General features: G+C 38.6%; 1 protein-coding gene across 2 annotated transcripts in view; it reads right to left on the bottom strand.

Moving 5' to 3' along the window:
- The window catches only part of KDM4C (lysine demethylase 4C), a 389,700-nt gene that overhangs the window by 254,085 nt on the left and 108,398 nt on the right, over positions 1-27,217 (bottom strand). For both annotated transcript variants that reach the window (XM_070496076.1, XM_070496077.1), the window contains 3 exons: positions 25,290-25,339; positions 13,095-13,198; positions 9,675-9,812 (listed from right to left, as the gene is read on the bottom strand). In XM_070496076.1, coding sequence (XP_070352177.1) covers positions 9,675-9,812; positions 13,095-13,198; positions 25,290-25,339 — 292 coding nt within the window. The remainder of the gene's footprint in view (positions 1-9,674; positions 9,813-13,094; positions 13,199-25,289; positions 25,340-27,217) is intronic.

Below are 27,217 nucleotides of genomic sequence, written 5' to 3'. Positions count from 1 at the left end.
TCAGAAGAAATTTTTAAATGTGGTAAATTTATACATTTATACATTAAATTATATTTATAATTATTTTGTTGTGTTTGACAGAGCTATCAGTGAATGTTAGCTGAAATGTAAAAAAAGAAAACATTGTCTAAAAGGGGGGGAAACAATGAAAAGATAGGCAAGATTCCTATGGTTCTGATGCTTTTGACTAAATGGCCTTGAGCAAGTCATTTAATCATTCAACAAACTGTTTCTTGAGCATCTATTATGTGCTGGGTAACAGAAGTGAACCAACGGTATTTTTTTTAAATCCCTACTGTTTGTTTGTTTTTTTAAAGATCGGCACCTGAGCTAACAACTGTAGCCCATCTTCTTTTTTTTATTTTCTTCTTCTTCTCCCCAAAGCCCCCCCACTCCATATATAGTTGTATATTTTAGTTGTGAGTCCCTCTAGTAGTGGCATGTGGGATGCTGCCTCAGCGTGGCCTGATGAGTGATGCCATGTCCACACCCAGGATCCGAACCAGCAAAACCCTGGGCCCCGAAGCAGCGCGCGCAAACTTAACCACTCCGCCACAGGGCCGGCCCCTAAATCCCTACTCTTATAGATCTTCCATTCTAGTGGGAGGGAGACAAACAAAATAAATTAGAATATTACGCATGGTATGTCAGACAGTAATAAGAAGAAAATTAAGCTTAAAGGAGATACAGGGATGATGGGAGGAGGCGGCGGGAGAAAGTTGTCTCCAGATATTTTAAATAGAGATGGTACTTCCTTCTTTCATAATTTAGGTTCAGGTGTGATAACCCACATACATTACTATATAGTTACATTATTACATAAGAGATCAAGAGTTTATTTTATTCTGTTTTTACATTTTAGAAAAAATGGAGAAAAACTAGGAGGCGATAAAAAAGAAAAAACTGAAAAATAAAATGATTCCAAAAAACAGTCACAAAATTCACTGTACTGGACAAAAGCTCATAATTACTTTAGAAATAGCTACATACAGTACACTCATCTTTAACATTCTTTCTACTCTATTATATTTATTATTACATCTTTTCCCACATACTCCCTTCTTCCCTCTAGAAATACTAAAGGGCACATTTATAGGATATCCATGAAACTTCTGATCCTATATGTTCCTAAAATACCTATTAATTCTCACAGAAAAGAGGCTATTAATGATATACTTGGAAATTCTTACACAATATTTCCAATTTATAAGCAGATAAGTTGATGGTTTGGAACTCAAAATACCCTTTAGTAGAAAAAAAAATACAATGTTGAAGGACCTCAACTCAAACAACTAAGGCCTATTTAATTCACCAAACACCCGATTCTCAACCCAAAGCATCCACCAGACTCACCTAGCGGGATTTTTTTAAAGGCAAATGCTGTGTCCCTATCAGAGATTCTTATCCTACTGGTCTGGGTGGGGCCAGGGGTCCACGCTTTTAAGGCTCAGCAGGGTTGAGAACAACTGCTGTGGACTCAGCTCTACCAGACAGAGCCCACATTTGTGGTGTTTACTCTCTCAACCACAGGACAGGGCCCAGCACATACTAGGTGCTTTCCAGAACAGCCTAAAAATGCCAGTGACTGGCCATTTACTTTCCCAGCTTTCCTTATGGTGACAGTGAGCTGTGGGATATAAAAGGAAGTTTTCTGGTGGGCTTCAAGGATTTTCCTCCCAGACAGAGGGAGGTGAGTGAGCCACATTCCCGCACTGTCCCCTTCCTTCTTGTCCTTGGAGGGAACACGTCTGGTGTAAGCACAGTGATAGTGGCAAGCCTGTAGTGGACACCCTCCCACAGAGGACAGTAAGACATAAAGAGGGGAGAGCATGAGACGTCGTGACACTGTTGAGCAGCTGCACCAACTGTGGGATCGCCTGGCTCTGGATTGCTCAAGTGAGATAACCCCTACTAGATAAACCAGTTTGTCTTCTCAGTAGCAGCTGCAAGGGGAGGGAATGCAGTAAGCCCTGTGCAGGAGAAGCCGTGGGGAACCAGGACATCTGAATGCTATAAACTCTGAGGGTGCCCAGAGCCCAGATGATTCTCCCATCATCCCTTTCTTCCCTCATGGGGCTGGCCAGCCTGCTTCCCTCAAATATCACCAGGCATTCCTCCCACTGCTCTCCTAGAATTCTGGATCGCCCCTGGTCAGAACACACACTCCCAACTTCTCCCCTCTTCTCCAAGCACATATCTAGGACAGAGGATGGAATTTTTTACTATGTGTTTTACTATTATAAACACTGAAAAAACAAGAAAAAGGCAAAAGAAATGGTAAAAAAAAAAAAAGAAAAAAGAAAAAAAGAAAAATCCCCAAAGCTTCAAAAGCGCTGCAATAAAATTTGGTCCCAAAATCATAAAACATTTTTCAAGGGAGGCACATCCTCAACTTTGTTCTGATTCTCTACACACACATCTTTTTGTCCAGGTTGATGCCTCAGAAACCCCCTTCCTCCTCAAAATGAGGGAGGGACTGGAGAACCCTTTGGGTTTCTTTTTTCCACTTAATCAAAGAGCAAGTTCCAAGCCTGAGAGGTAATGATGGTTGCTCTATGTGCTAAAAAAGAACTCATATGTGGGTTTATTGACAGAGCAGAAGAATATAAAACAAAGTATCCACTGGCTTTAAGAATTCAAATAAAAGCAAATGTCAGATGGAGTCTAGGGCCAACCAGCAGGGATGTTGACTACAACTTACAAAGGGACAGGACCATTCTGAATCCTCAAGAATCTTGAAAGTGATCCCACCAATCATGTACTTGGCTGGCACCTATTTAATCCGCCACATCCAGGGAGATGAGTCCAGAGGATATGGGGCATTGGGGCCCAACCATCTGCCTCCGAGCCCAGCCTCACCATCCTCATGTTATGTATGATCCCAACTCCCCTCGTTTGAGAAAAGGGCTAGCAGAAGACAGAAGACATCTGATCGTCTGGGAATTGGCACCATCACAGAGATGGCATGAAGTGACATGTCTAAAGCGCCCTGGGCAAACCCTGGCATATCAAGAACAATCAATGTTAGCTACTATGACTGTCAAACTACAGGAAAGTAGAATGGCTTAAAGACAAATTAATTTTTCTCAAAAGAGTATATAAGTTATTCAAGAAGCCAATATACTGGGGCCAGCCCAGTGGCATAGCGCTTAAGTTCACACACTCTGCTTTGGTGGTCTGGGGTTCACCAGTTCAGATCCCGGGTGTGGCCCTATGCACCACTTATCAAGCCATGCTGTGGCAGGCGTCGCACATATAAAAGAGAGGAAGATGGACACGGATGTTGGCAGATGTTTGCTCAGAGCCAATCTTCCTCAGCAAAAAGAGGAAGACTGGCAGCAGATGTTAGCTCAGGGATAAACTTCTGCAAAAAAAAAAAAAAGAAACCAATTTACTCTTTCTTAAGGTACTGACTTAAACTAAAACCTCAAAAACAGGTATTACCTTGATTTCAGGTTAGCAACTAAACATCAGTGTCATAAACCATATATCTAGTTCCATTCAAATCTCATAACACAGCAAATTTAAGTTCACAGTAAACGAAATCAGGTGCCCTGGCTCTGAGGACTCGAGCCCCAGACCTCTCTCCTGCAGACACAGTATATACTAATCAACTAGCTTTCTAGTACATTACTGAAGTCTCAGATTTTCTGAATCCCCCAACTCAATACTTTATCAGAATAAAATGGGATATAATGTGAATATTTTCTTTCTTAATACCTCTTCCAGATACATAAATACCAACTCCCTAATCAGAGTACCAGCTCCAGAAGACATGACTTCGTATGCTTCTTTTTCTCAACATGGTATTTTTCTCTTCTTCCCTTTAAGCTCTGTAAAAATGGCACAGCAGAGCCCTCATGAGCACTACTGTGCTGTACCACCAGGGCCCAGGAAACAGAAACAAAGGAGACGTGGGGAAAAAAAAAAGCAGAATATAAAATCCCTGTGCTCACAAAGCTCCTATTATATACGTCATCTCAGACACAAAATTAGAAGGCCAAGAAATGTTCAATGAGCAATGTGTAAAAGAGTCTACACTTTCTTTCCTTCACAAGTCTTAAGAGCAGAGAAACGTCACTAGACTGGGTATTTTGTGATCTAAAGCATATTAAAACATAACCTAGAGACTCGCTGTTACAATGATTCCTGATTGTTTTAATCAAGACGGCCCAAGATTAAAGATTTTTTGGAAGAATGCTACCTGACATAAGAAAAACCAAATTTAATTTTAGAGAAGGATTGAAATATAAAACAGAATGAACCCATATTGTGGTTCTTGTATGCGAGACAATTTAATAATTGAAATCCCTTCCAGATTAAAGGGAAATCAATTTCAAAATTCTATCATCTCTCTCTAAACACGTTCAAACGTTTGAGGATTCAAATGTCAGAATGCTTTAAAATTAGATAGTGAAGTAACGCTCCTGGAGTTCACAAGACAACACTCCCAGCTCTGCAGCGCCTTTCTTCAACTTTTTGGCATATCATGTTAATAGATTATCATTTAAAACAACATTAATGCCAAATAAGAGATACCATTTTGGAGTCACCAACTATTACCTTTCCTTCCAGGAAGATAACATTATTTATCGTGCCATAGGTAAGTCTCTCACACGGCACACAATGTCATAAACACACTACGTCTGATGGCGCAGGCTAGACAGGACTGCCCTCAAGACAATGATTCTTTCTTACTCAAGAAAATCAGTACAGTAAATAACTTTTCTTCCCTTCGAGACAATCACAGTGCTTGAGGCTGCTGCAACACAAAAACCAAATATCTTCACAAATGTCTCCAAACAGTCAAGCTGAAAATCCAAGCCAAAGTTTCATTTAACAGCCTGTCAGTTTTCTGATGTGAAGCTAATGAATGCAGCGGCAAACAAATCCATCAAACCGAGCATCAGAACAACTGCACTTCATCCCACCACACGGAACGATGAAATACAACCTGCAGGCCCGCTCTTTGATCCAGCCTCACCAGGAAGCAGACCGGCGAGCGCCACCACAGCTGCCGCCCAGCAGCAATCGTGGACTCCATTTCACCACAGACAGAAAGAATGCTCCAGAAATGGAAAACATTCATCTCGAACATGCACCAATATCTTATTTCAATTTCTAAGCTGTTACATATTTTTAAATCTCTACCAGAAAAAAAATCCAGCATTTTTCATTTTAGATTACTCCGATGTTTAAAGCTATAAAGATGCCTAAAATAAAAAACTGGATGGTATGTTCCGCTCATACAATAGCTTTGCAAGTGGAGGTTTATTAAAAGCCCTCTGCTTTTTATGAAAGCCCCTTGAAGATAAAGAAAACACGTCTTTCTTCTTTGTACACACATGTAGCATAAATCCTGTTTCAGAGAACTCACTGAGAACTTACCAAAGCTGAACTCTGCCTGAGTCTGAGGCAAAAAGGTCCATGGTACCTGGAACATTCCTCTCCATTTTTTTTCAGTGAAAAGCTTACCTCTGGCTAATGAAATGGGGAAAAATTACATCACCACCTTCTTAGGTAGGTGGGTCCTCTTAAGGCAAGGCCCTTCTGGTCTGGAGTATCATGGAGGATTTGGCTATATTTTGCAGACAAGGCAAAAGAGAGCTGAATGATCTTCACGAGGAGAAGAGAAGGAAAGAGAGAAATGAGAGGAGTAGAAAGGGCCTGGGGCATTAGCAGAAGACTTTCAAAAAAAGGGACAATTAAATTAAGTTGCTATCAAGGCCATGAGGTCAACGTCCCCTCAGTCCCACTACGCCTGTTTTCTGAAGATCTCCACAATCTATGCACAAAAAAAGCCTTATGTGAGAGATGAAGCAATTTGGGTAGATACTATTAAAAAAGGCCATCTGGATTAAGTGCTAAAAAAACAGGGAATATACTGACAGGCAGGGAATAGTCATATAATAATTATCGTTGTCGTTATTGTCATTATTATTTTTATTCAGTTGAGAATATCAAACATTCAGGAATTTGCTGAAATTGGGAAGATGAGTATTTGGCCTTAGCACAAATAATGGAATGGGAGTTCCAGTCAATGTTAGCTATACCTTAAACAAAGGGAAGGTTTCCTGAACAAACACCACATACCAATAGGTCAGGAATACGTTCAAAGGAAACCCACAGAGAGCCCCCTCTTGTCCTACTCCAGAGACGTCACCAGAAGTCAAGCAGCCAATGACAAAGGAAGCAGCCCTTGATCCGCTTCCGGGCTCTCATCAAGGAGGTTATCCTCCAAGAGATGACTTCACAGAAACATACCTGGTGCCTGGCTTACAGCAGACAAACATTATCTGAATAACCAGAGCTTCATTCCCATCTGTATTAGCCACTTGAATGGGCTGGAAAGGTCCCTATTAACCAAAGCCTGCTGGCTGCAGAACAAAGACAGCCAGTGTATCAGTGACCCGGGGTTATCTTTTCAAAATCTACTGGGTTGGTTTTTTTTTAATTAAAAAATAGCCTTTTGTAACAGTTCTAAGTCATGAAATTAGAAATATTGGTTTGTAATATATGAAATATACTCAATCAGTAGAGATCCCACACTCTGCACCACATTAGTTAATTAATGCCATACCGCACACAGATACTGTGTCAGGTGCTTTTATATACTCAAATCAACACGTGACAGGTAAAGGAGATGGCATTCCCCAGTGCCTCCACCATGAAAAGGTATGCCATTATTTCTTAAATATTGCCCCCAAATCCATAACTCACCAGCACTCGTAAAACATAACTTTTTTTAATAGTTATCGTTTAGAATTAACTGAAGAAGGCAAAGAATTAAGACAAACTAACAAATTCGGTCATCCTCAAAGCTAAAAGTCTTTTAAGTGCAATTCATAATTAATCCACTATACATCTGTCCCCAGCAAAACACAAAAACAAATTGCCCAAATCACATATTTTCCTAAGATTAAAAACTACATGTGTGTCACACACAATACACACACACACACACACTCCCTACATTAAATTGATAACCATTGCCTAAAGAAATAGACTTGGACATCAATAAAAATGTGTCAAATAATGATAAAAGACACCAAAATCTAACAAAAGAATGCCATCACAGCACACTATAATGTAAGAGAACTTATTAACTGAGAATAGCCAAGAAAACACTAATACTGAGAAATATAATTTAAGAAAGTATAAGGATGTTTTAGTGAAATAGTCAAAATTATATCCATTATGAGTTTAGTTTCCTGTTTTTGTACAGAATAACCAAAATTAGTTACATGACTCAAAGGAGATTCTTAATATATCACCATGTCAATTATAATTGGAACTCTCCAGGTAGGCAGAATGCTGCCCCGACTCCTCACCCCTAAAAACAAAGACAGCCCCATCCTAACCTCTGCAGTCTGTGAATCTTCTTTTACATGACAAAAAGGATTTTGCAGATTATTGCTCTGAAATGTGGGAGACCATGTGCAAGGACCTGAGAGAGGTCTGTGGGAGCAAAGACCCAGCTGACAGGCAGCAAGGAAATGGGAACTCAGTCCTACAACTGCAAGGAACCGAATTCAGCCAAGAACCAGGCTGAGTAAGGAAATGGATTCTTCACCAGTCTCCAGGAGGGAGGGCAGCCGGGCATGCACCTTGACTTTTGCTGGCTGAGACCAACGTCAGAACTACAACCTACAGAACTATGAGACAAGAAAAGGGTTTGTTTTAAACCACTAATTTTATGGTAATTTGCTATAGTAGCAAAAGAAAACTAATACATTCTCAGAGCAGCACCACTTCTCCAAAAGTAAGGGGAAGGTGGAGACAACACCTAAAAACATCTCAAACATGCACTTAGGACAATTTTAAATTAACTAGCCAAAAATGCATTGTAGCCATTGAACATTTTGTACCTAGTAAAATACCCAGAACCAAGACAGTCATATCCCTTGACTATACTGAATGATATAAATCAACACAGCATGAGTGGATATCCACATAGTTTTTTCCCTCTCACTACAAATCTATGCAGTAGAGAGGTATGTCTCATTTATGTAGGAAGAAACAAAAAGAATAATTGACTTTGCTAATGCTATACGGCTAGCTAAAAGAAAAGCTGGGCCTCAGATCCCTGCTTCCTCCATGACAGTGCACTGCTCCTTCACAATCCTACAATTCCGGGCTCCATCAGCTGAGATTTCAGAGAGGACCACTACTGACCTCTCTTACTTAGCCACACCCCACTCCCACTCTACCTCCACACAGAAATGTGGAAACACACTGAGGACATTTTATCTTTGGGGAGAAGCTATTCTGGCCAATACCATGAACCAGATCTGAAACCTGTAGTAAACAAGCACCAATTCGTTTTCCTGGTGACTGAACAGCTCTGATAGCTGACTTATGATGTCGATGATTAAAGATGCAAACCATAACATAACACACCTTGTTATAACCTCGGGGCTATGACACTGTTTCAATGCAGATACAAAAATTACATTTCTGCAAAAGCACTGCAGTAGCTGGCCAAGGTAGAGACACAGAGTTTTCCAGTTTTTATTAGGTGCATTGTAATATGAAGGATGCATAATGGGAAGAAGTAGTTCAGTTCTCTTCCTTTCTAAATTACCCCTCATAAATAGAAATTACTCAGAACAGAAACAGTCTTCTAATAGCAGGAGCTTTCTTTTATGTCATGAATTCATTCAAAGGCTTCCTGGCTGCCACTGGGCTATACTTTTATTTTAATGTATTATGCAATTTTCTAAATACACACGTAAATTAAACCTAGAGTTGTCTTCCCTGAAGATATTTCTATCCAAGTTCACCCAGTGGTTCCACATGCAAGTTTTATCAATGTAGAATGAATAATACTTGCTTGCACCATGCAGTGGCCAAGATAAGGCCACATAAGTTGTATGCGTCGTTTTCCACTAAATCTATGTCCACTTTACATACTCTGTAAAACACACAGTCTCGTTTAGAAAGCTGCCGTCTGCCAGCTTGCACCTTTGCCCTAAAACCACAGGAGAGGAAGCAATCTAATAGAAGCCACCATCACTTTAAGATGTCCTCTGACGCCGCAGGGGGAAATTAATTAAATTTAATAGAAGTTGTTGCTTGTGAATGAAAATACACAGTATATGAACTTGATTAAATATACTGGGCAGGAGATGCAAAATTTTATAGCAAATTCGACATGAAGATAAACTTCTTGTTAAAATATGCTCTAAGGTATTACTTTCAAGAAACTCATTTCTGCACTAAGGGCGGTTTTAATCATTTCTTCTTACAGTCCTCCCTCAACCTCTTGTTGTTACAATTTTACCAGACACTTTCCTCTGTAAATAGTTGTTTTCTAAGCCAAGGACTAAACTCTAACATGGAAAGAGCCAAGTCTACCTGACATGGAGCCACAGGGAGCCACCAGAAAATCTCGCAAAAAAATAATTGGTGGCCTCAAGAGAGAAAGCAAACATCAGTTGCATAAAATTACTGCTCAAGGTAAACTGTTGCATATTACTCTCAAAACAGAAAAATGTAGCTACAAACGGTAATGCAGCATATGTAAAACAAACATATCTAAAATAAATTACTGTGGTGAGAAGCACACAATGTCAATGAGGAAAAAAATAAATGCTGCATGTGGTCTCAGCTTTCCCACTGCAATAACTAGAATACACATTTAATTTAGGCCTTATTTTTGAGACATAACTTACCAATTTAGCAACTTTCCCATAGTCAATCCATCTGACAGTAGCAAAATTTGTCGATTCTGCACAGTTGAAACCATGATTAAAACCAGCATGGTAGCCATATGGGAAAGTGATCATAAATTCTCCAGCCTCCTGGGTGATCTGCAGGGTAGAAAACATATAATAATTTCCAATTATAAGACTTCCCAAATTGCAAATGCAATTAAAATATATTTCCTATAAAAAAATAAAGAAAAAAATCCCATGATCTCAGAGCTGTACCAGTGGAAAGAGTCCTCCAGGTCCTTTCCTTAATCCTTTGATTGTTTTTCAAGAAACTTTTAAAAGACTTTTCTAAACAGGGTGTGACGCTCCAACGTAGTTCACTATTCAATCCACAAGCAAAGATATATTTTATTTGAAAACGTCTTTAAGTTATTCAAACAAATTTGTTCATATTAGCAATCAATGTGTACATTTTGATCCTTTACAAATTTGCATCACTGGAGTTATCTAACAGGACACATCATAACTGACATTTTCCAAGTTAGAGCTACAAAAACTTTGACAATGCATGCTGAACAGGCTTTATTATGAATACTTGTTGCTAAAGACTAGTATTCATCAAATTATTCTTTCATAATACTTAGAAGACATTCACTGTATTCCATTTAACAGTAAAATTTCTATCAAAGAATTATTCAAATATATGTATGTATGTGTGAGTGCATGCATTTTCAAATATATAATTAAAATAACTTGGGTAAATCAGTGAGGAGCCTAAAAGCAAAGGCGAAAAATGTATTTATTCCACTCCTGTCTTTTCGATTAAGGAATTTGGTATTTTACAATCACGAAAGCACACAAAATATACCATGGACTACTGAAAAGTAGTGAAGCCACATTTTTCAGGGTTTTTTTTTTTGCCTACTCTATACTAGATTATCAAATGTATTACTCACTGGTGCTTTCAGTCACCATGGTTCATTTCAGTCCTAAAATGCTGAGAAAACAATATGTGGGTACATACATGTGTGTAAACACTGAGGAGACACTGCATAAATACAGGTGCACACACTGCAATTCACTTGCCACTTTAGAGATGCTAAAATGTTGTGTGGAGGAATATTTTTTTCCCAACAATTCTGAAATTTAGCTCATCACCCCCTCCTCCCATGACACCCAGCAGGTGTTCTATTGCAATGACCAGTAACTCAGCTGCCACCTGGCATGCAGAGAATGGCTTATCAGTGTTCAACATGGCTCCAGTTCCATCATTCTGGGCCACGTGAGAACACAGCCTCATTCTCTCCTTTCCTGGTCTCACTGAATCTCATTAATTGTAATTGTGCTTGGAAACTAGGCACTTCCATGTACTAAATGATAAAAAAAAAAAAACCTCCCCCTGCCACTGTTTCTAGCCCTCTGAAGGGGGCCGAAGAGGTAGGACTGCTGTCACTGGTAAAAGGAAACTACCCTCACTGCCTCCACCGAATCCCACTTACAATCCTTCTCTGCTCTATGGAGAAAGCTCTGCTCTTGCCATGTTGAAAAAGAGCACCTGTTCCCAGTGAATGGGACTCTAAATTTCATGCCTCTGCATAATTTCTAGAAACAGGTCAGTCTCAGCCAAAATACAGGGCTAATTTACTGCTTCTATGTAATAAACTGATTTTTAAAAAAGGGGGTACAGGGCACCTGCACCTTCTCCTCTATGACTGGAAAGGAGCTCCAGGCTCCAAAGGCCTCCATCCTGTGGAAGTGACCCAAGCCTGCAGTCCTGCTGCTTCACAGAACCCCTTCTCCAAAGAGCAGCCTGACCGAGACCCAACACCAGCCCTACACCCACGGAGGTTTTCTGTCTCGAGGACTCTAGTCCACCCCTTCTCCTCTGCCTTCTAACGTTCGCCCTTAAATAAAAGTGCCTAACCAAGCTTATGCCAACCACCTAGAAGAAACATTCATTGATGATGTGTCCAGGACTGAAAAGCCAGGTGCCCAGGGGTGTCTGAGAGTAAGACAAAGCCCCACAGCGGCAGTGGTCCCTCTGGGGGCACAGCTTCTGACCTCTGCGCCCACAGCAGCACGGCAGCCCATCACCAGCTCCTCTCCACACCTGTCAGTGTTCCCCACGGTGCACATCTCAGAGGCACACTTCTAGTCAGGGGTAAAAGTATGTGAGTAAACCAGCAGTGAGAGCATCCTCGTCACACAAGACAAGTATGTCCCATGTATGACCACCACAAAGACAGTTTGTAAGCAAACGGGGACCACCTCAAGTTAGAGAATGGTTCTTGATCCTTGCAAAAATTCTTTCTACTTTGAACAAAGCCAAAAGGGGGAGGAGAGGGCCTTTAAGGGCCTCAGATTAAGAAGAAGCAAAGATTTAGTCAGAAGCAAAAAGCTCCTAAGGTGGAAAATAGCAAGGATTATGGGGGAAAAGTTAAATAAAAAAATGAAGGAGAGTGGAGCTATTTTTTAATGTTTCTGCAAGTAGTGAAGGACTTAATCCTCCTCCAACTGAGAGAGAGCTTTTATTTATCTGGTCAAAAGCTTTTTTCATTTCAGCTTCTTCACATAAAAATGCTCAAGCTCTATAATAATTCTGACCCAACAACTACCCATGGATGCAAAGAAAGAGGGATCTAGCATGTACAGAGTCTTACAGAACTTAATCTTCAGAAATACTCCAAAGAAGCAATATCTCATTATGAAATCATCAGGCAATTTTATCCATAATGAAATCTCAATTGTACTGTATGTCTGAATGTGTTTAGAAGCAACATCCTGGCACATGCATAACATACTGGTACCATAATCATTGATTCTACCCAACCAAACTGCTAATAATAATTACTCTGAATTCTTTTTAAAAAAATAGATCACATAGGGGCCAGGCCCATGGCCAAGTGGTTAAGTTTGCGCACTTGGCTGCGGCAGCCCAGGGTTTCGGCAGTTTGGATCCTGGGCGCAGACATGGCACCGCTCATCGGGCCATGCTGAGGCGGTGTCCCACATGCCACAACTAGAAGGACCCACAACTAAGAATATACAACTACGTCCCAGGGGGTTTTGGGGAGAAAAAGGAAAAATAAAATCTTTAAAAAAATAGATCACATATACGCAAATTATGCTGCTCATTTAAAAGTCTTCAACTTAAAAGTGCTACACCTTATTTTGTCGAATGTGCTATGTTTTCAGTATTGTTATAAGTGAACTATAAGAGCATGAAATCTCTAGTAAATGTATCCTGAAATAAAAGTAATTTCAAATTAGTATTTAGATAAATAATTATCACATTATAAAACATGAATCTAAATTTTTCTCCCCACATCCTAAAAAAATCCTACCTCAAGCCAAAGATATGTTAGCTTATGTTAACTTTGTCTTAGATACATATGCTACACACAAAAAGGAATTTGTTAAATAGTAATACTAACATACCTTGTCAAAGGGAATACCATACTTCTTTAATACTGAGGGAGATATCAGCGTCATCTTGTGGCGAAGAAATGCATCACAGCCTTGTGAACTGCTTGGGAAGAAACCTACATGGAAACAATAAATATAAGCAGTATTGTGTCAATTAAGATAAATTTTCAGACAGTTTTTTTTTAAGCTTATGTTCCAGTATTCCTTTTTCTTTTTTTTTTTTTGAGTTTTAATAAACTTTTTTTTTTAATTGAGGTAACATTGGCTTCTAACATTACATAAATTTCAGGTGTACATCATTATATTGCGATTTCTGTGTGATTACATCATGTTCACCATCCAAACACTAATTACCATCCATCACCATACACATGTACCTAATTGGTGTAACCACCAATCCAATCTCTCTATGTGTTTGTTTCCTGTTGTTTTAACTTCCATTTATGAATGAGATCACATGATATTTGACTTTCATTTGACTTTCTCCCTCTGACTTATTTCCCTTAGCATAATACCCTCAAGGTCCAACCATGTTGTTGCAAATGGCAAGATTTTATCTCTTTTTTAATGGCTGAGTAGTATTCCACTGTGTACATATACCACATCTTCTTCATCCTTTCTTCCCTTGACAGGCATCTAGGTTGCTTCCAAGTCTTGGCTATTGTGAACAATGCTGAAATAAATGTAGGGGGTGCAGATACATATTCGTGTTTTCAAGTTCTTTGGATAAATACCCAGCAGTGGAATAGCTGGATCAAATGGTAGTTCTATTCTTAATTTTTTGAGGAATCTCCATACTGTTTTTCATAATGGCTGCATCAGTTTGCACTCTCACCAGCAGTGTATGAGGGCTCCCTTTTCTCCACATCCTAACACATCCTAAAAAAATAAGAAATTGTTATCTTTTGTTTTGTTAATTACAGCCATTCTGACTGGCATGAGGTGATATCTCATCACAGTGTTTTTTGTTTTTTGTTTTTTTTGAGGAAGATTAGCCCTGAGCTAACCTCTGCTGCCAATCCTCCTCTTTTTGCTGAGGAAGACTGGCCCTGAGCTAACATCTGTGCCCATCTTCCTCTACTTTATATGTGGGACGTCTACCACAGCATGGCTTGCCAAGCGGTGCCATGTCTGCACCCAGGATCCAAATCGGCGAACCCCAGGCAGCTGAAGGGGAACGTGCGAACTTAACCGCTGTGCCACCGGGCCGGTCCTCATCATAGTTTTGACTTCATTTCCCTAATAATTAGAACTACTGAACATCTTTTCATGTGCCTATTGGCCATCTGCACATCTTCTTTGGAAAAATGTTCAGATTTTTGCACATATTTTAATTGGATTGTTAGTTTTTTTGTTGTTGAGATGTATGAGTTCTTTATATATTTTCAATATTAACCCCTTATCAGATATACGGTTTGCAAATATCTTCTCTCAATTGTTAGGCTGTCATTTCACTTTGTTGATGGTTTCCTTTGCTGTGCAGAAGCTTTTTAGTTTGACGTAGTCCTATTTGTTTATTTTTTCTATTGTTTCCCTTGCCTGGTCAGACACAGTACTTGAAAAGATGCTGCTAAGACCAAAGTCAAAAAGGGTACTGCCTATGTTTTCTTCTAGAAGTTTTGTGGTTTCAGGTCTTACGTTCAAGTCTTTAATCCAATTTGGGTTAATTTTTGTGCATGGTGTAAGATAATGGTCTACTTTCATTCTTTTGCATGTGGCTGTCCAATTTTACCAACACCATTTATTGAAGAGACTCTCCTTTCTCCATTGTTGTGTTCTTGGCTCCCTTATCAAAAATTAGCTGTCCAGAGATGTGTGGGTTTATTTCTGGCTCTCAATTCTGTTCCATTGATCTGTGTGTCTGTTTTTCTGCCAGTACCATGCTGTTTTGATTACTATAGCTTTGTAGCATATTTTAAAATCAGGGAGTGTGATACCTCCAGTTCTGGTTTTTTTTCTCAGGATCCCTTTGGCTATTCTGGAGTCTTTTGTTGTTCCATATAAATTTTAGGATTCTTTGTTCTATTTCTGTGAGAAAACGTCATTGGAACTTTGATAGGGATTGCATTGAATATGTAGATTTTATCTATAGCAACTAAATATCTAAAGATTGCTTTAGGAAGCAGGGACATTTTCTATGTTCCAGTATTCTTATAGAATGACAGTTTTATGCAAATAAAGACCAAAAACCCTGCTACCAAAAATTAGAGTCAGAATTCTTAAAAATTAAGGGATACATATTTATATCACCAAAGGTTGACCTTTTTTACAAAAAGATCTACTAAGAGCTGTTTTCATAACATATAAAATTACTAAGTCTCACAAATTTCAATTTGTAATAAATTTGAATTCAATCTGCCTAATTAATATCTGATAAATGGGCAAAATATTAAGGGAGGTTAGGAGAGGCAAATAAGCATTTTAATAGAGGAATCTCTCATTTTAGACTCCTGGAAGTGATCGTTCCAGAAGCAACTGTCCCAGTGCCTGACATACAGTAGACATATAGCAGTTTCCCACCCTTCTTTGTTCCTTTATGATCAATTTTAAACAGCCTAACCGCTAGTAATTTCCTAAACCAAATTCCCAGCCAGCGTCAGTCAAATGCTTGGAAACCTGCCTCACCAGCCTGTGTGGTGAGGAGGGCTTTAAAGGAGAAAGCTAAACAAGCGGCAACCCTTTCGTTCAACAGTATATAATGCACAAAACACAGCTGTTTTCTCCATCACTGACTTCAATCCTGCAGTTCTGTCTGAGGCGGATTCTCATGGACTCGGTCACATGAGCTAGAGGAAAATGAATATGCCCGATGCCCTGATCCTCATCTTCCTCCCTCAGAGGGGAAAACTACCACGCTGAAGAGAGCGGGAAAGCAAGAAGAGAAACACGGAAATGACAGGAGAATCACGGAAAGAGAACCCAAAAGGAAAACAACCCACCAGGAAAACATGCCTGACGCGCCTGACTCACGCCCGAGTCAAGCAGGAGCAAGCACAGTCACTGGTTAGCTGCTCCACTGACAAAATGAAGAAAAAGCCACTGGGAATGTTGCTTCTCTAACTCCGTGTCTCACTACACGCAAATAACTCAAGAATGTGACCGATCTGATGACAGAATTACCAACACTCATTAACTAACCATGAACCATTTTAACCTCATAGTTAGAAGTGTTTCACAGGAATATCTTTAAAGTAAACAAGCCTTTATTGATGCTACCATGGAACACGTGAGGCCACAGATCATCAGAAGGAAACAAATCAAACAGCCAGGAAAGTTATTAGGATATAAGGAACCACCTGCAAAAAGTAGTACCTTCTGCTTAAGCCTCTGCACCTGGATTTTTAAAAAGAAAAATAGACGGAAATATGAAAAAGAACCTGCCAATGGAAACATCAGAAATACCTTCATTCTCTGCAATTCCAATGGGAATAAAGGGAATAATTTTGCCCATATGGTCATCTGGTGCAGCCCTCTGTTTGTAGTTTAATATTCATAATACATTGGAAATAAAACATTAGGCCAAATAAGCAACCCTAGGAAAGAATGCAGACTTTAGCAAACAGAGAGAAAGAAGCACACTGATGCAATGGCCACATGTACACAATAAGATGTCCTGAGTCCTACACCACAGAGAGAGAAGCACAACACAGTGGGCCCCAAACACACAACCCACAGAAACATTTTAATAATACAATCTAAGCAGATCTATCAAACTTTTCAAATCTGTAACTTTGTGAAGCACTCAATGAATTAAGTTTTAAATTAAAATCAATGAAGAAAGAGGAGTCTAATTTTCTTTTGATATGGATTTGTAATCAGGACCTGAACAACGTGGTGACTGGTCATAAGTTAATTTAAATTGGAAAACCACTGAAGGAAGGTAATTTGCAGTATATTAAGAAGTTCACATTGGCTCAGAATTTATATTTACAACGGGCTATCAGAATTATATTTTACACCAACCTGGAAAACACCTCATAAACAGCACAAATTATACACAAAACGTTGTGTCTCAAAATGAATTTTAGCTCAAAATGCCTGCAGGAAAGCATGGTTCATACTCTTACTCCACAGTCTAAGAAAAGTATTTTATTCAAATATAAGCAAGCCAATATAACCAGAATACTATCTAGATAAAAAATGATAATATTTTAAAAGACTCCAAACTATGCCAGCTAGAGAAATGTTGGTGTCTTTCATAATAAACAAAAAAACAACTTTGGGGTCACTTGTAGCAAAAATAACAAAAATAGCTCCCAACAAACACAGCTTTTCCTTGGTAGTAAATAGCAGAGCTAAGTTTTAGACCAAAGACCTAATTCTTGGGATTATTTGAAGCCAGCCTCACCTTGACCACATGGCCAGCATAACAAAAGAGAATAACAGTTGTTAAGAACTTGCAGTTCAGCTTTGCAGAGACACGGATTCCAAACAAGACTCCGACACTCACATAGCTTTGCCTAGTCCCATAACCTCTCAGCTCCTGAATTCCCCTACCTGTACAATCAGAATGCTGTTACTGCCTTCCTCATTGGGTTCTCTTTTTCTCTCTGCTTTATTGAGGTATAACATTGCCTAAGTTTAAGGTACACAGCATAATGATTTGATTTATGTATACACTGAGAAATGACTACCACATTAGTTAACACATCCATCACTGCACATAGTTACAAATGCTTTTTCTGTGTGACAAGAAACTTTCAAGATCTACTCTCTTAGCAACTTTCAAATACATGATACAGTATTAACTATAGTCACCACGCTGTACAGTACACCCCCAGACTTACTCATCTCATAACTGGAAGTTTGTGCCTTTTGGCCACCTTCACCCATTTCTCGCACCCTCCATCTCTAGCAACCATCAATGTGTTCTCTGTAAGTTCAGGTTTTTTTAGACTCCACATTTAAGTGAGATCATACAGTATTTGTTTTTCTCTATCTGACTCATTTTACTTAACATAAGGCCCTCAAGGTTAATCTATGTTGTTGCAAATGGCAGGATTTTGTTCTTTCTCATGGCTGAGTAACAGTCTAGTGTGCATATAACACACTTGCGTTATCCAGTCATCCGTCGGTGGACATTTAGGTTGTTTCCATGATTTGGCTATTGTAAATACTGCTGCAGTGAACAAAGGGGTGCAGATATTTCTTCAAGATAGTGATTTCACTTCCTTCAGATATATACCCAGAAATGGAATTGCTGGATCATATGGTAGTTCTGTTTTTTTAAGGAATCTCTATACTGTTTTCCATAGTGGCTCTCCTCACTGGATTCTTATGTGAAACCAATGAGATAATTCACAAAAAACTTAGCCATAGTCAAGAGGTGGAAACCACCTAGCTATCCATCAACTGATAAATGGATGAACAGAATGTGGTATACCCATACAATGAAACATTCATCAGCCATAAAAAAGAATGAAGTATTGATACATGCTATAACACGGAAAACACGCTAAGTGAAAGAAACCAGACACAAAAGGTCTGGTTGACCTTTTGATTCCATGTATATGAAACATCCAAAACAGTAAATACATAGACAGAAAGCAAACTAGTAGTTTCCAGGGTCTGGGGAGGGGCAGAAGGGGAGGGACAATAACTGATTAATAGATACAGGGTTTCCTTTTGGGGTGATGAAAAGGTCTTGAAACTGGACTGGGGTGATGGTTGCACAATGTGAATATACTAAATGCCACTGAATTATACACTTTGAAATGGTTAGTGGTTTATTTTATGTTATGTGAATTTCAACTCAATTAAAAAGAAAACCTACTGGTATATTTGACACATAACAACACTCAATGAATAGTAGCCATTATTAATACCCCTATTACTCATTTCCACCCGATTGACTCTAGTCATCACGTCAGTTCGAAGAATCTTCCTATTCTACCACCTCTGCAGTATGCTAGCTGAGAAGCTGGATCACAGGCCCAGGAGACCTAGAGAGCCAACTGGGAAGTTGCCGTAAAAGGTCAATGGTTACGGAGCCTTAAAATCATCTCATTCCCATGGGCCTTATGATCCAAAACAAGCAGTTCTGGTCAAAAGTAACTAACTTCTCTCCCCAACAAGAGTTCTAACAGTCAAGCACAACTTAGATTTGAGTATATTGATTCAATTGTCTTTTTATTTTTCTTTGTTAAGATATTATACAGTGGCAAACAAGCAAAGATGGTCTTCGGAACCATTCTTCCAATCCAAACAATATGTTAGAGGGATGAAAGACTACCAATGATGAGGAGTATGTACTCCAGAGATGCCAAGAGGGTCCTGAAACCCTAAAAGCATCCCACAATAACCTTTGCTAAGACTGCCAAAGTACTGCTGGGAGTTCTACAGCAATGAGAAGTGTAGATTCCCATAAGCCTTCTCAAGGACCAGGCGCTGTAAGCATCCAAAGGATGTCCTGAATTCACTGTAACATATGTGAGAAGCACTATTCTAAATGACAGTAATGAGACACAAAGTCAACATATTGTATAATCCCACTTTAATGACACTCTAGAAAAGATAAAACTGGGGCCAGGCTGGTGGTGTAGTGGTTAAGTTTGCATGCTCTGCTTCGGTGGCCTGGGGTTCACGGGTTCATGGGGTTGGATCCCAGATGCAGATCACTCATCAAGCCATGCTGTGGCAGTGCCCCACATACAAATTAGAGGAAGACTGGCACAGATGTTAGCTGAGAGCCAATCTTCCTCACCAAAAAAAGAAAAGAAGAAGAAGAAAGAAAGAAAGAAAAGGTAAAACTATAGGACAGAAATCAGATTAGTGGTTGCCAGTGACTCGGGGGAGGGATTAACTGCAAAAGGGCAGGAGATAACTTTCTTGAGGTACTGGAAATGTTCCATATCTTCATAATGGTGGTGGTTGCAGCCCTGAATACAGTTGCCAAAACTCACTGAATTTAAAAGTGGTGAATTTTACAGTACAAGTGCATTTTACCTCAATAAACCTGACCCCTAAGAGTCAATACGTATTTTTAAATTGTTTTAGAAATAGAGCGGATATGCTCTAAAAATAATGTGTTCTTTCCTTTGGATGAAAATTTCTCCAAACTGTCAACTGGTTTACATTTTCTAATATAACAGCTATTACTAACTAAGGAATTCTTTTTAAATTCCAATGTCATATGATTCAAACACGAACACATGCTATTGCTATTAAATCACCAAAAGTTTCAGCCATGGAAAAAGATTTGAAAATCAAAGTTGAGTAACAGTTTCCATGGGTATACAATCACTAGATTAGAGAAGCTGAAATTAGTTATTAACCACTTAGGAAAGAAAGGAAGAGAGGAAAGAAAGGAAGAAAGGGAAGAAAGGAAGGAGGAAAGGTGGAGAAATCAGACATGTAGAATGTATTTCCACTCTAGCAACAGATTTTGATAAAGACAATTTCATTTGCATATAACTGAAATTTAACCAGGGATGCTTTGATACAGTTTTTATAAGGCTTTTGCAATATTCATATGACTGAAATGAGGCTGAAAAAATATAGCAGCCATAGAAACAAATTGTAAGGAAAAGAACACAGAAAAAGGATATGGAAGGATGGCTTCTGTGGGAAATGCTTTTAGATGTATTTGACTTATACATGAAATTTCTTTTATTTTTTATTTTTAAAAAATATTCCCTAGCGGCTTCTTGCTCTTCTCTTTTTTTTTTTTTTAAAGATTGGCACCTGAACTAACATCTGTTGCCAATCTTTTTTACTTCTTCTTCTTCTTCTCCCCAAAGCCCCCCAGTACATAGTTGCATATTCTAGTTGCAGGTCCTTCTGGTTGTGCTATGTGGGATGCCGCCTCAGCATGGCCTGATGAGCGGTGTTATGTCAGCACCGAGGATCCAATCCAGCAAAACCCTGGGCTGCCAAAGCAGAGCATGCGAACTTAACCACTTGGCCACGGGGTCGGCCCCTACATGGAATTTCTTAAAAAGCTTATTCAGGAAAAGAACCAATGAGCTACATTATGTGGGGAGAAACCTGGTGATTTTTTATCTCCATTCCTCCTTAAGAGGTCAACATTAGAGGTTTAAGCTACAGTTGGTCTCTCTGCTTCCTACTCTTCGTGGAGTAAGTACTTACTTAGGGTTGGATAGAAAATTATCCCATTGCAGGCTTCACTCTGCTCTAAGTATCCCATAATCTATCAATATCTCTACTGGTAGAGAGACAGCTCCGTGGAGCTGTCTGGGAGGAGTGCCAGGAGAAATTCACACTGATCCTGGAATCGAGAAGGATGGTGGCTCTCCTAAACAACTCTCTTATATTTATCTCCTGAACACAGTGCACTGTGTAAGGGACAAGTTCTTTCCATTTCAAGCTGGTTCACAGAACACTTAATGAGTTAAAATTTTCACCCAATTTAACAGGTATATGGGTCATTACACACGGTTTTTTACAGCATTCCTAAGACCCTTTATTTGAGTTCCCTCTTCCCCTCCTTTGGCATAACACATGGGCCACACATGCACAGGTCACCCAGGACTCCTCAGACCAAACACTGTGGGCTTAGACAGGTCACAGCCAAGCTAACCAGGACTTTTCTGGCTCAGCTTGCACCCCACAAAATCCAAGAACTCTTCATTTCCCTCCGTAAGAATTCCTCCCTGCTAGCTGGCATTTCCTTCCTGAATCCTTCCTCCTCGTCCTCTGCTGTCACTTCTCAGAATAGTTTTTCACCTCACATTCGAATTACGCTAGCTTGGCGTATGTTATGGATTTTGTCCAATGTCTAAAATCCTAGTAGGAATACGGCCAGATACTAAATGTTCAAAAACATAAACATGGACAACGATATGTGGCATCAAAGTATGAGGAAATAAGGTTTAGGGATTGTTCACCATCCTTAATCCAACTTGGCTGATAGTAAGATGAAAATAAACATACCCTGACACACCACACATTGATCGCCATGCCTAAGGCATGAGTTAGGCATGAAGACAGAAAACATCATCACTGCACTTCTCCCTTTTTTATGGCTTAGGGGGCCCCTTAAAATTGATTATTTATAATCAGGGGTATTTTATTTATTAGCCTTTCAAAACCAGGAATTTTAATATGATATTTTCAGACCATCAGCTAAATGAATGCTTAAGGGAATAATGTATTTATCATTTTGAGAGCTGATAAAAGTACATTTTCCTACCTTCTAAGACAGAGGTATGAGACAGGTCAATTTAGAATCTGTTCATAAAATGAAAATGACTTGTTATTTATTGCTACTCTTCTAGTCTCTTGACAGCAACGGTTCATAATCTCTTTTGGACCAAACCTTCTTAAGGGATTTGATGATGGCTTCCCAGAAATCCACATACATGCCCAACTTCAAATATAATTTCAGAGTCCACAGACTGCCTGCATCCCACCCACAGACCCTTGTTCGCCTCCTGGGGCAGGAATCCCTGCAAATCAGGCTGAGACTCTCTGCTCCCCAGGCTTCAACTCAACATTACTAGTCATTTAAAGAAAAAGAAAAACCACAAACACACCCACACGAAAAATAACCATTTAAAAAAACATGAACTAAATTAATCCCTCATAATAATGATTCTTCTGTTCCTTTTTGCTGAATGTTGCTTTTTTAATAAGTCAAAAGTAAAACACTTGTTACAAGTAAATATAAGGATCTAAAAGAAGCAATTTATTCACTTCTATCATACTGTCATTTGAAACAAGATTCTTGCTGAACATTCACACTTCTAAAATCAGCTGCACGAAGTCCTAACTCACAAAACCAAAATTTTGACCAGAGTAAATTATCTCCAATTATTTTTAAATACTAGCTTTTCATTCACAATAAGAGACCCATAGAAGACAGTCCACAGAAATTTTTTTGCCATTCGCAGTTTACTTTTATCCATATTTTGCTTAACTTAATAGAACAGCAAAGATATTGTCTTATTTCTAAAATAGATGAGATTTAGACATTCTAAAAACCGAAAATGTTCAAAACTGTTATTCATGACTTAACATTATACTTCTATTCTCCTTTATACTTCCCATTCAATTGTATCAAACCAAAAATTAGAAAGAATGCAATGGCATTATACGCAAACGTAACAAGTATAAAACCTGCAACAATTCACTTGAGATTTTTTATTACATTTATGTCTACATAATATTGAAAAAAAATCTGTATAAATGAGAAAGCAGCTGAAGGGCAAAATCAAACTCCTGACTTTATTAGATGCAGGCCTAACGTCTTTCAGATAAAATATTTGTAGGTGCCATAGTCAATCAAGATTTCAATAGAAACCAAAGATGAAAGCATTCATGCATAAAAGGCAAGTATGATAATTATGATGTGCAGACAAGATAATGGAAAATATCCGAGGCTGCTTTTCATTTTATGTATCAAGTGCCTCCTTGACCTAGACATCCTACGATGCTCCATCACGTTTACTGCATTATTTTATCGTTTTAATTATTAGCAGAATTCAATTAATTTGGCTGGCACCTGGTCAACGGATGGGAATCCTCCACTGTCTTATAGGGTCTTTTCCTTGTGAAATCTCTCAAAATAATGCTGCAAAACAGTTTTGAACAAACATGCAATTGAGTTTAAAGTTCTCCTTCATCCTTCAAGATTATTAACCTCTTACTAATTAAACAAATGGCACCCATCTTCCTGCGATGTCATTTTCAGCCTGTTTACGTCAAAGTGTTTACAGACAGCTTATAGCAGAAATCTTAGCGTGCAGCTCCATTTTAAAAGTTCTCCGGTGGGGAGAAAATAGAATAAAAGATGGTGGAATAATTATTATAGAGAAGAGGCTAGTTCAGCATATAGATTTAGCACAAAGTCCACTGCCTGTGTATTTAAGGATTATGATAATCATTTTCTAAGCTGTGCTCTAATCTATTATCCAGAACCAGGATTCATCCACCTTAATATTCATGAAAATAGTCCCTAACAAAGTTCAAGATTACAATTACATTGCTAATATTACTATAATGTATTACATTATAAAAACACTAAGGCTTTATGGTTATCAGCCTGCCATAATTATAATAATGCTTCTTACAAATGTGATCCTATAACTGTTCCTTCTAATACTCTTTTATAATTTGGGGGAAAGCAACTTTTACATGTCATTAACAATTTCTGTTCAGAACTGTCAAGTCAAAGAATGGGGTTACTCAGTGTCCCCATTTCATTATTAAATGGAAGTATACATAATGCAGGGACAAAATTCCCTTCCTACCAGAAGGCGAACTTAACATACCAATGAAACTTAGATCAGCAACTGACCAAAAGGGCAATGCTGGCTGAGGATTCACTCCTGGATAAAGGCAAAATGCCTTATCTTCAGTTGTCACTCAAATGGAACTCCACTTTCCTCTGGAAATAAGCCACTACAAGCCTACTTCTTCCTTGGTAAGGGTAGCTAGCAAAACAGAAGATGAGATTGGCAGGGGGTGAATCTGAGTCTCCTCCGCTGTGAAGTAAATGAGGGCAAGGCTGCCTGGCACATCTTTAAGGCAGAGAAGAAAAGAGGAAGGCACTCTCTGCAGACAGAACTGAGTACAGTGTGAAACCATCAACAAAGCTTCCAGAAGAATTCTTCAATCTGGCCCTTAAGAATATGGACGAAGTCATAAAAAATTAAAATTAAAAATCCCAGTAAAGTATGTTTAATTTTGCCAGTCTAAGAAAGCATACAATCTCATGCTTATCCAGTTACCTGGGAACATTCACCTTCATACTTCCATAAGGGCACTCCCAGGCCCAGGGGACAAAACAAGACCCGGGAGTCAGAAGGAGAGTTAACACAACCCTTTAGTAAAATGACACAACCACATGAAAAGTACTCATAAAACATCAGCACCCAGAGCTGCAGCATTAGTCGTCTTTGGAATTTATCTCAAGTATGCAACTTAAAACAAGGAAAAATATTATTGGCACAATGATGTTAAATGCATTATATAAAAGAGCAAAAAATCTGGAAATAACAAAAATAGGTTAAGCACAATCACTTGCTAAAATACCAAGCAGCTAACTAAAATAATCATGAAGATTATGCAACAGGGAAAAATATTCACACATTAACGTCAAAAAAAACTTTAAATTGTTCAATTAGACAAAAATTTAAAAGCCAACCACTTGAAAAGAAAAATATTAACAGAGTAACCATCTACATTATAAAAATAATTCAAAAACAAAGAACTTATCTAGATGAGAAACACAGAAAGCAAGTTTACCTTGAGCTAGTCTTTCAAGTCGCTTTCCATGCTCCGGGGGTATAGCATACCTAAAATTTCAAAAATAAATAAAAATTTTAGGTTTATAATAGTCCAGCTAGTATCCTAAGGACATCTATTACTAAATAATGTCATATAAAAATAACTTAAAGCCATACTCCACTTAGATGAACTGACTAGAGATTAGAAAACCAATCACAGTATCGGATGCCTTGGACACTGGACAGAAGAAAACTAAACTTATAAATTACCTGTATCAATACCCCAGCTCACCGTCCCAATCATGTTTTACAGATTATGGAACAAAGGCCCAGGGCCAGTAAACTGCTTGGACAAGGGAGCAACTAGCCACGGCAGGGAGACTAGAACCTCTCTCCCATCACCCAGCACCCCAGCAATCCAGGAATATTTTTGCTTGTATGCTTTTTGTTCTTAAGAGAAGCTGGGGTTTTGGGGGGTGTTTTTTAACCTTTTTAAATGTGTTTATTGACAAGAAGGATAGAATACAAACTTACTATAACAACATTTATATTTCCGCCAAACCTTTCTAAGAGCATTGTAATTTTCAAATAGATTTTAAATTAAAAATTACCAGCCATAAAAAAAGTTCATGATTATGTGACTTTTAAAATCTTGATTACAGAAAAAATAATTTCATCCTTGAAGAACAGAAATACTCATTTCTAGTTCCTGGTGTTTTCAAAAGTGAAATACTTCAACTTATTTGCTATGAACTTACTAACAAATTTTAAAAAATAATCTCACAATAGACCACACAAAGACTAAATTTTATAGGCAATTTTAATGAGTAAATTTAAGGATATTAAAAATAAGAGTAAATGATCATGTTTTAAGTAAAAATTATATGTTATTCTTAAGACTTATTTGCTATGTTTATGAGCTCAATATAGTAAGTACAAGTTACTTTTTACTAAAATAACTTTTCTAATTTTACCTAACACCACACTTGGTTGCATTTAATGCCACTAACAACATATGCAAAATTTAATTGGATCCAATGTAACTAGGCAATTCTCTCAAAGAAAATTCATCCATATATCCTGTTCCTTAAGGCATCATTAATGAAATTATTCCAACTGAATTGGGAAGATAAAATTTTAGCATAACTAAATGACAATCACCCAATGTATATTTATACACTGGCTATTTCTTACCAGTTTTTAATGCCTAGTTCATATCACCAAATATACTCAGAAATGGAAAAGCACATATATCTATGCCCCAGACAAGAGGGTCACCTCCCCCATAACATACATACACACACGCACAGGCATGCACACATCTAAGAAGCATATGCTTGAATGCAACGGGTTGGATGTGGATGGAATTATGTATCCAGACTCACTTTTCTGAAAAATTGGCATCAAAATTAAAGCTCATTAATCTGAAGTTCAACCATCTGTTTACAGAAAACATAAAGTATACATAAACATAAATATATACATAAATGAAAATAAAAGAATAAAGAATATCTTTGACATAGTCTTTCAATTAGTCCTCACAACAACTCTATGACAAAATCACATAGCCAACGCTTAGTAAAGCTCTCTTCTTAAAGGGTTCTAGTGAAACCTCTCTGGGGGCTAATCAGCAGAAAGACTTTCTCCAGACATTATACATGTAACATAAATTCTTTAAATTGGACACATAACTACAAGGCACTGAGTGTGTCCCCTTGATGCAGCTTGCCCTTCAGATCACTAAGGTGTAACTGACCATGACAAGCTCCCCACCTTCTGTTGTATCCTTCCAAACTACTCTCCATGGTGTGCTAAAGTCATCTCTGCGCAAACTACTGCGCAGCTGCTCGTGACAAAGCCCTGGGCCTTCAGTGGCCGGCTGTGAGCTGAAAGATAGAAGCCAACTCCTGTGCAGAGCACACAGACCTGCTACAATCTTACACGTCT

The sequence above is a fragment of the Equus asinus genome, chromosome 23 (assembly GCF_041296235.1).
Source record: "Equus asinus isolate D_3611 breed Donkey chromosome 23, EquAss-T2T_v2, whole genome shotgun sequence".
Classification (NCBI taxonomy): domain Eukaryota; kingdom Metazoa; phylum Chordata; class Mammalia; order Perissodactyla; family Equidae; genus Equus; species Equus asinus.
This window is presented reverse-complemented; position numbering and strand designations above follow the sequence as displayed.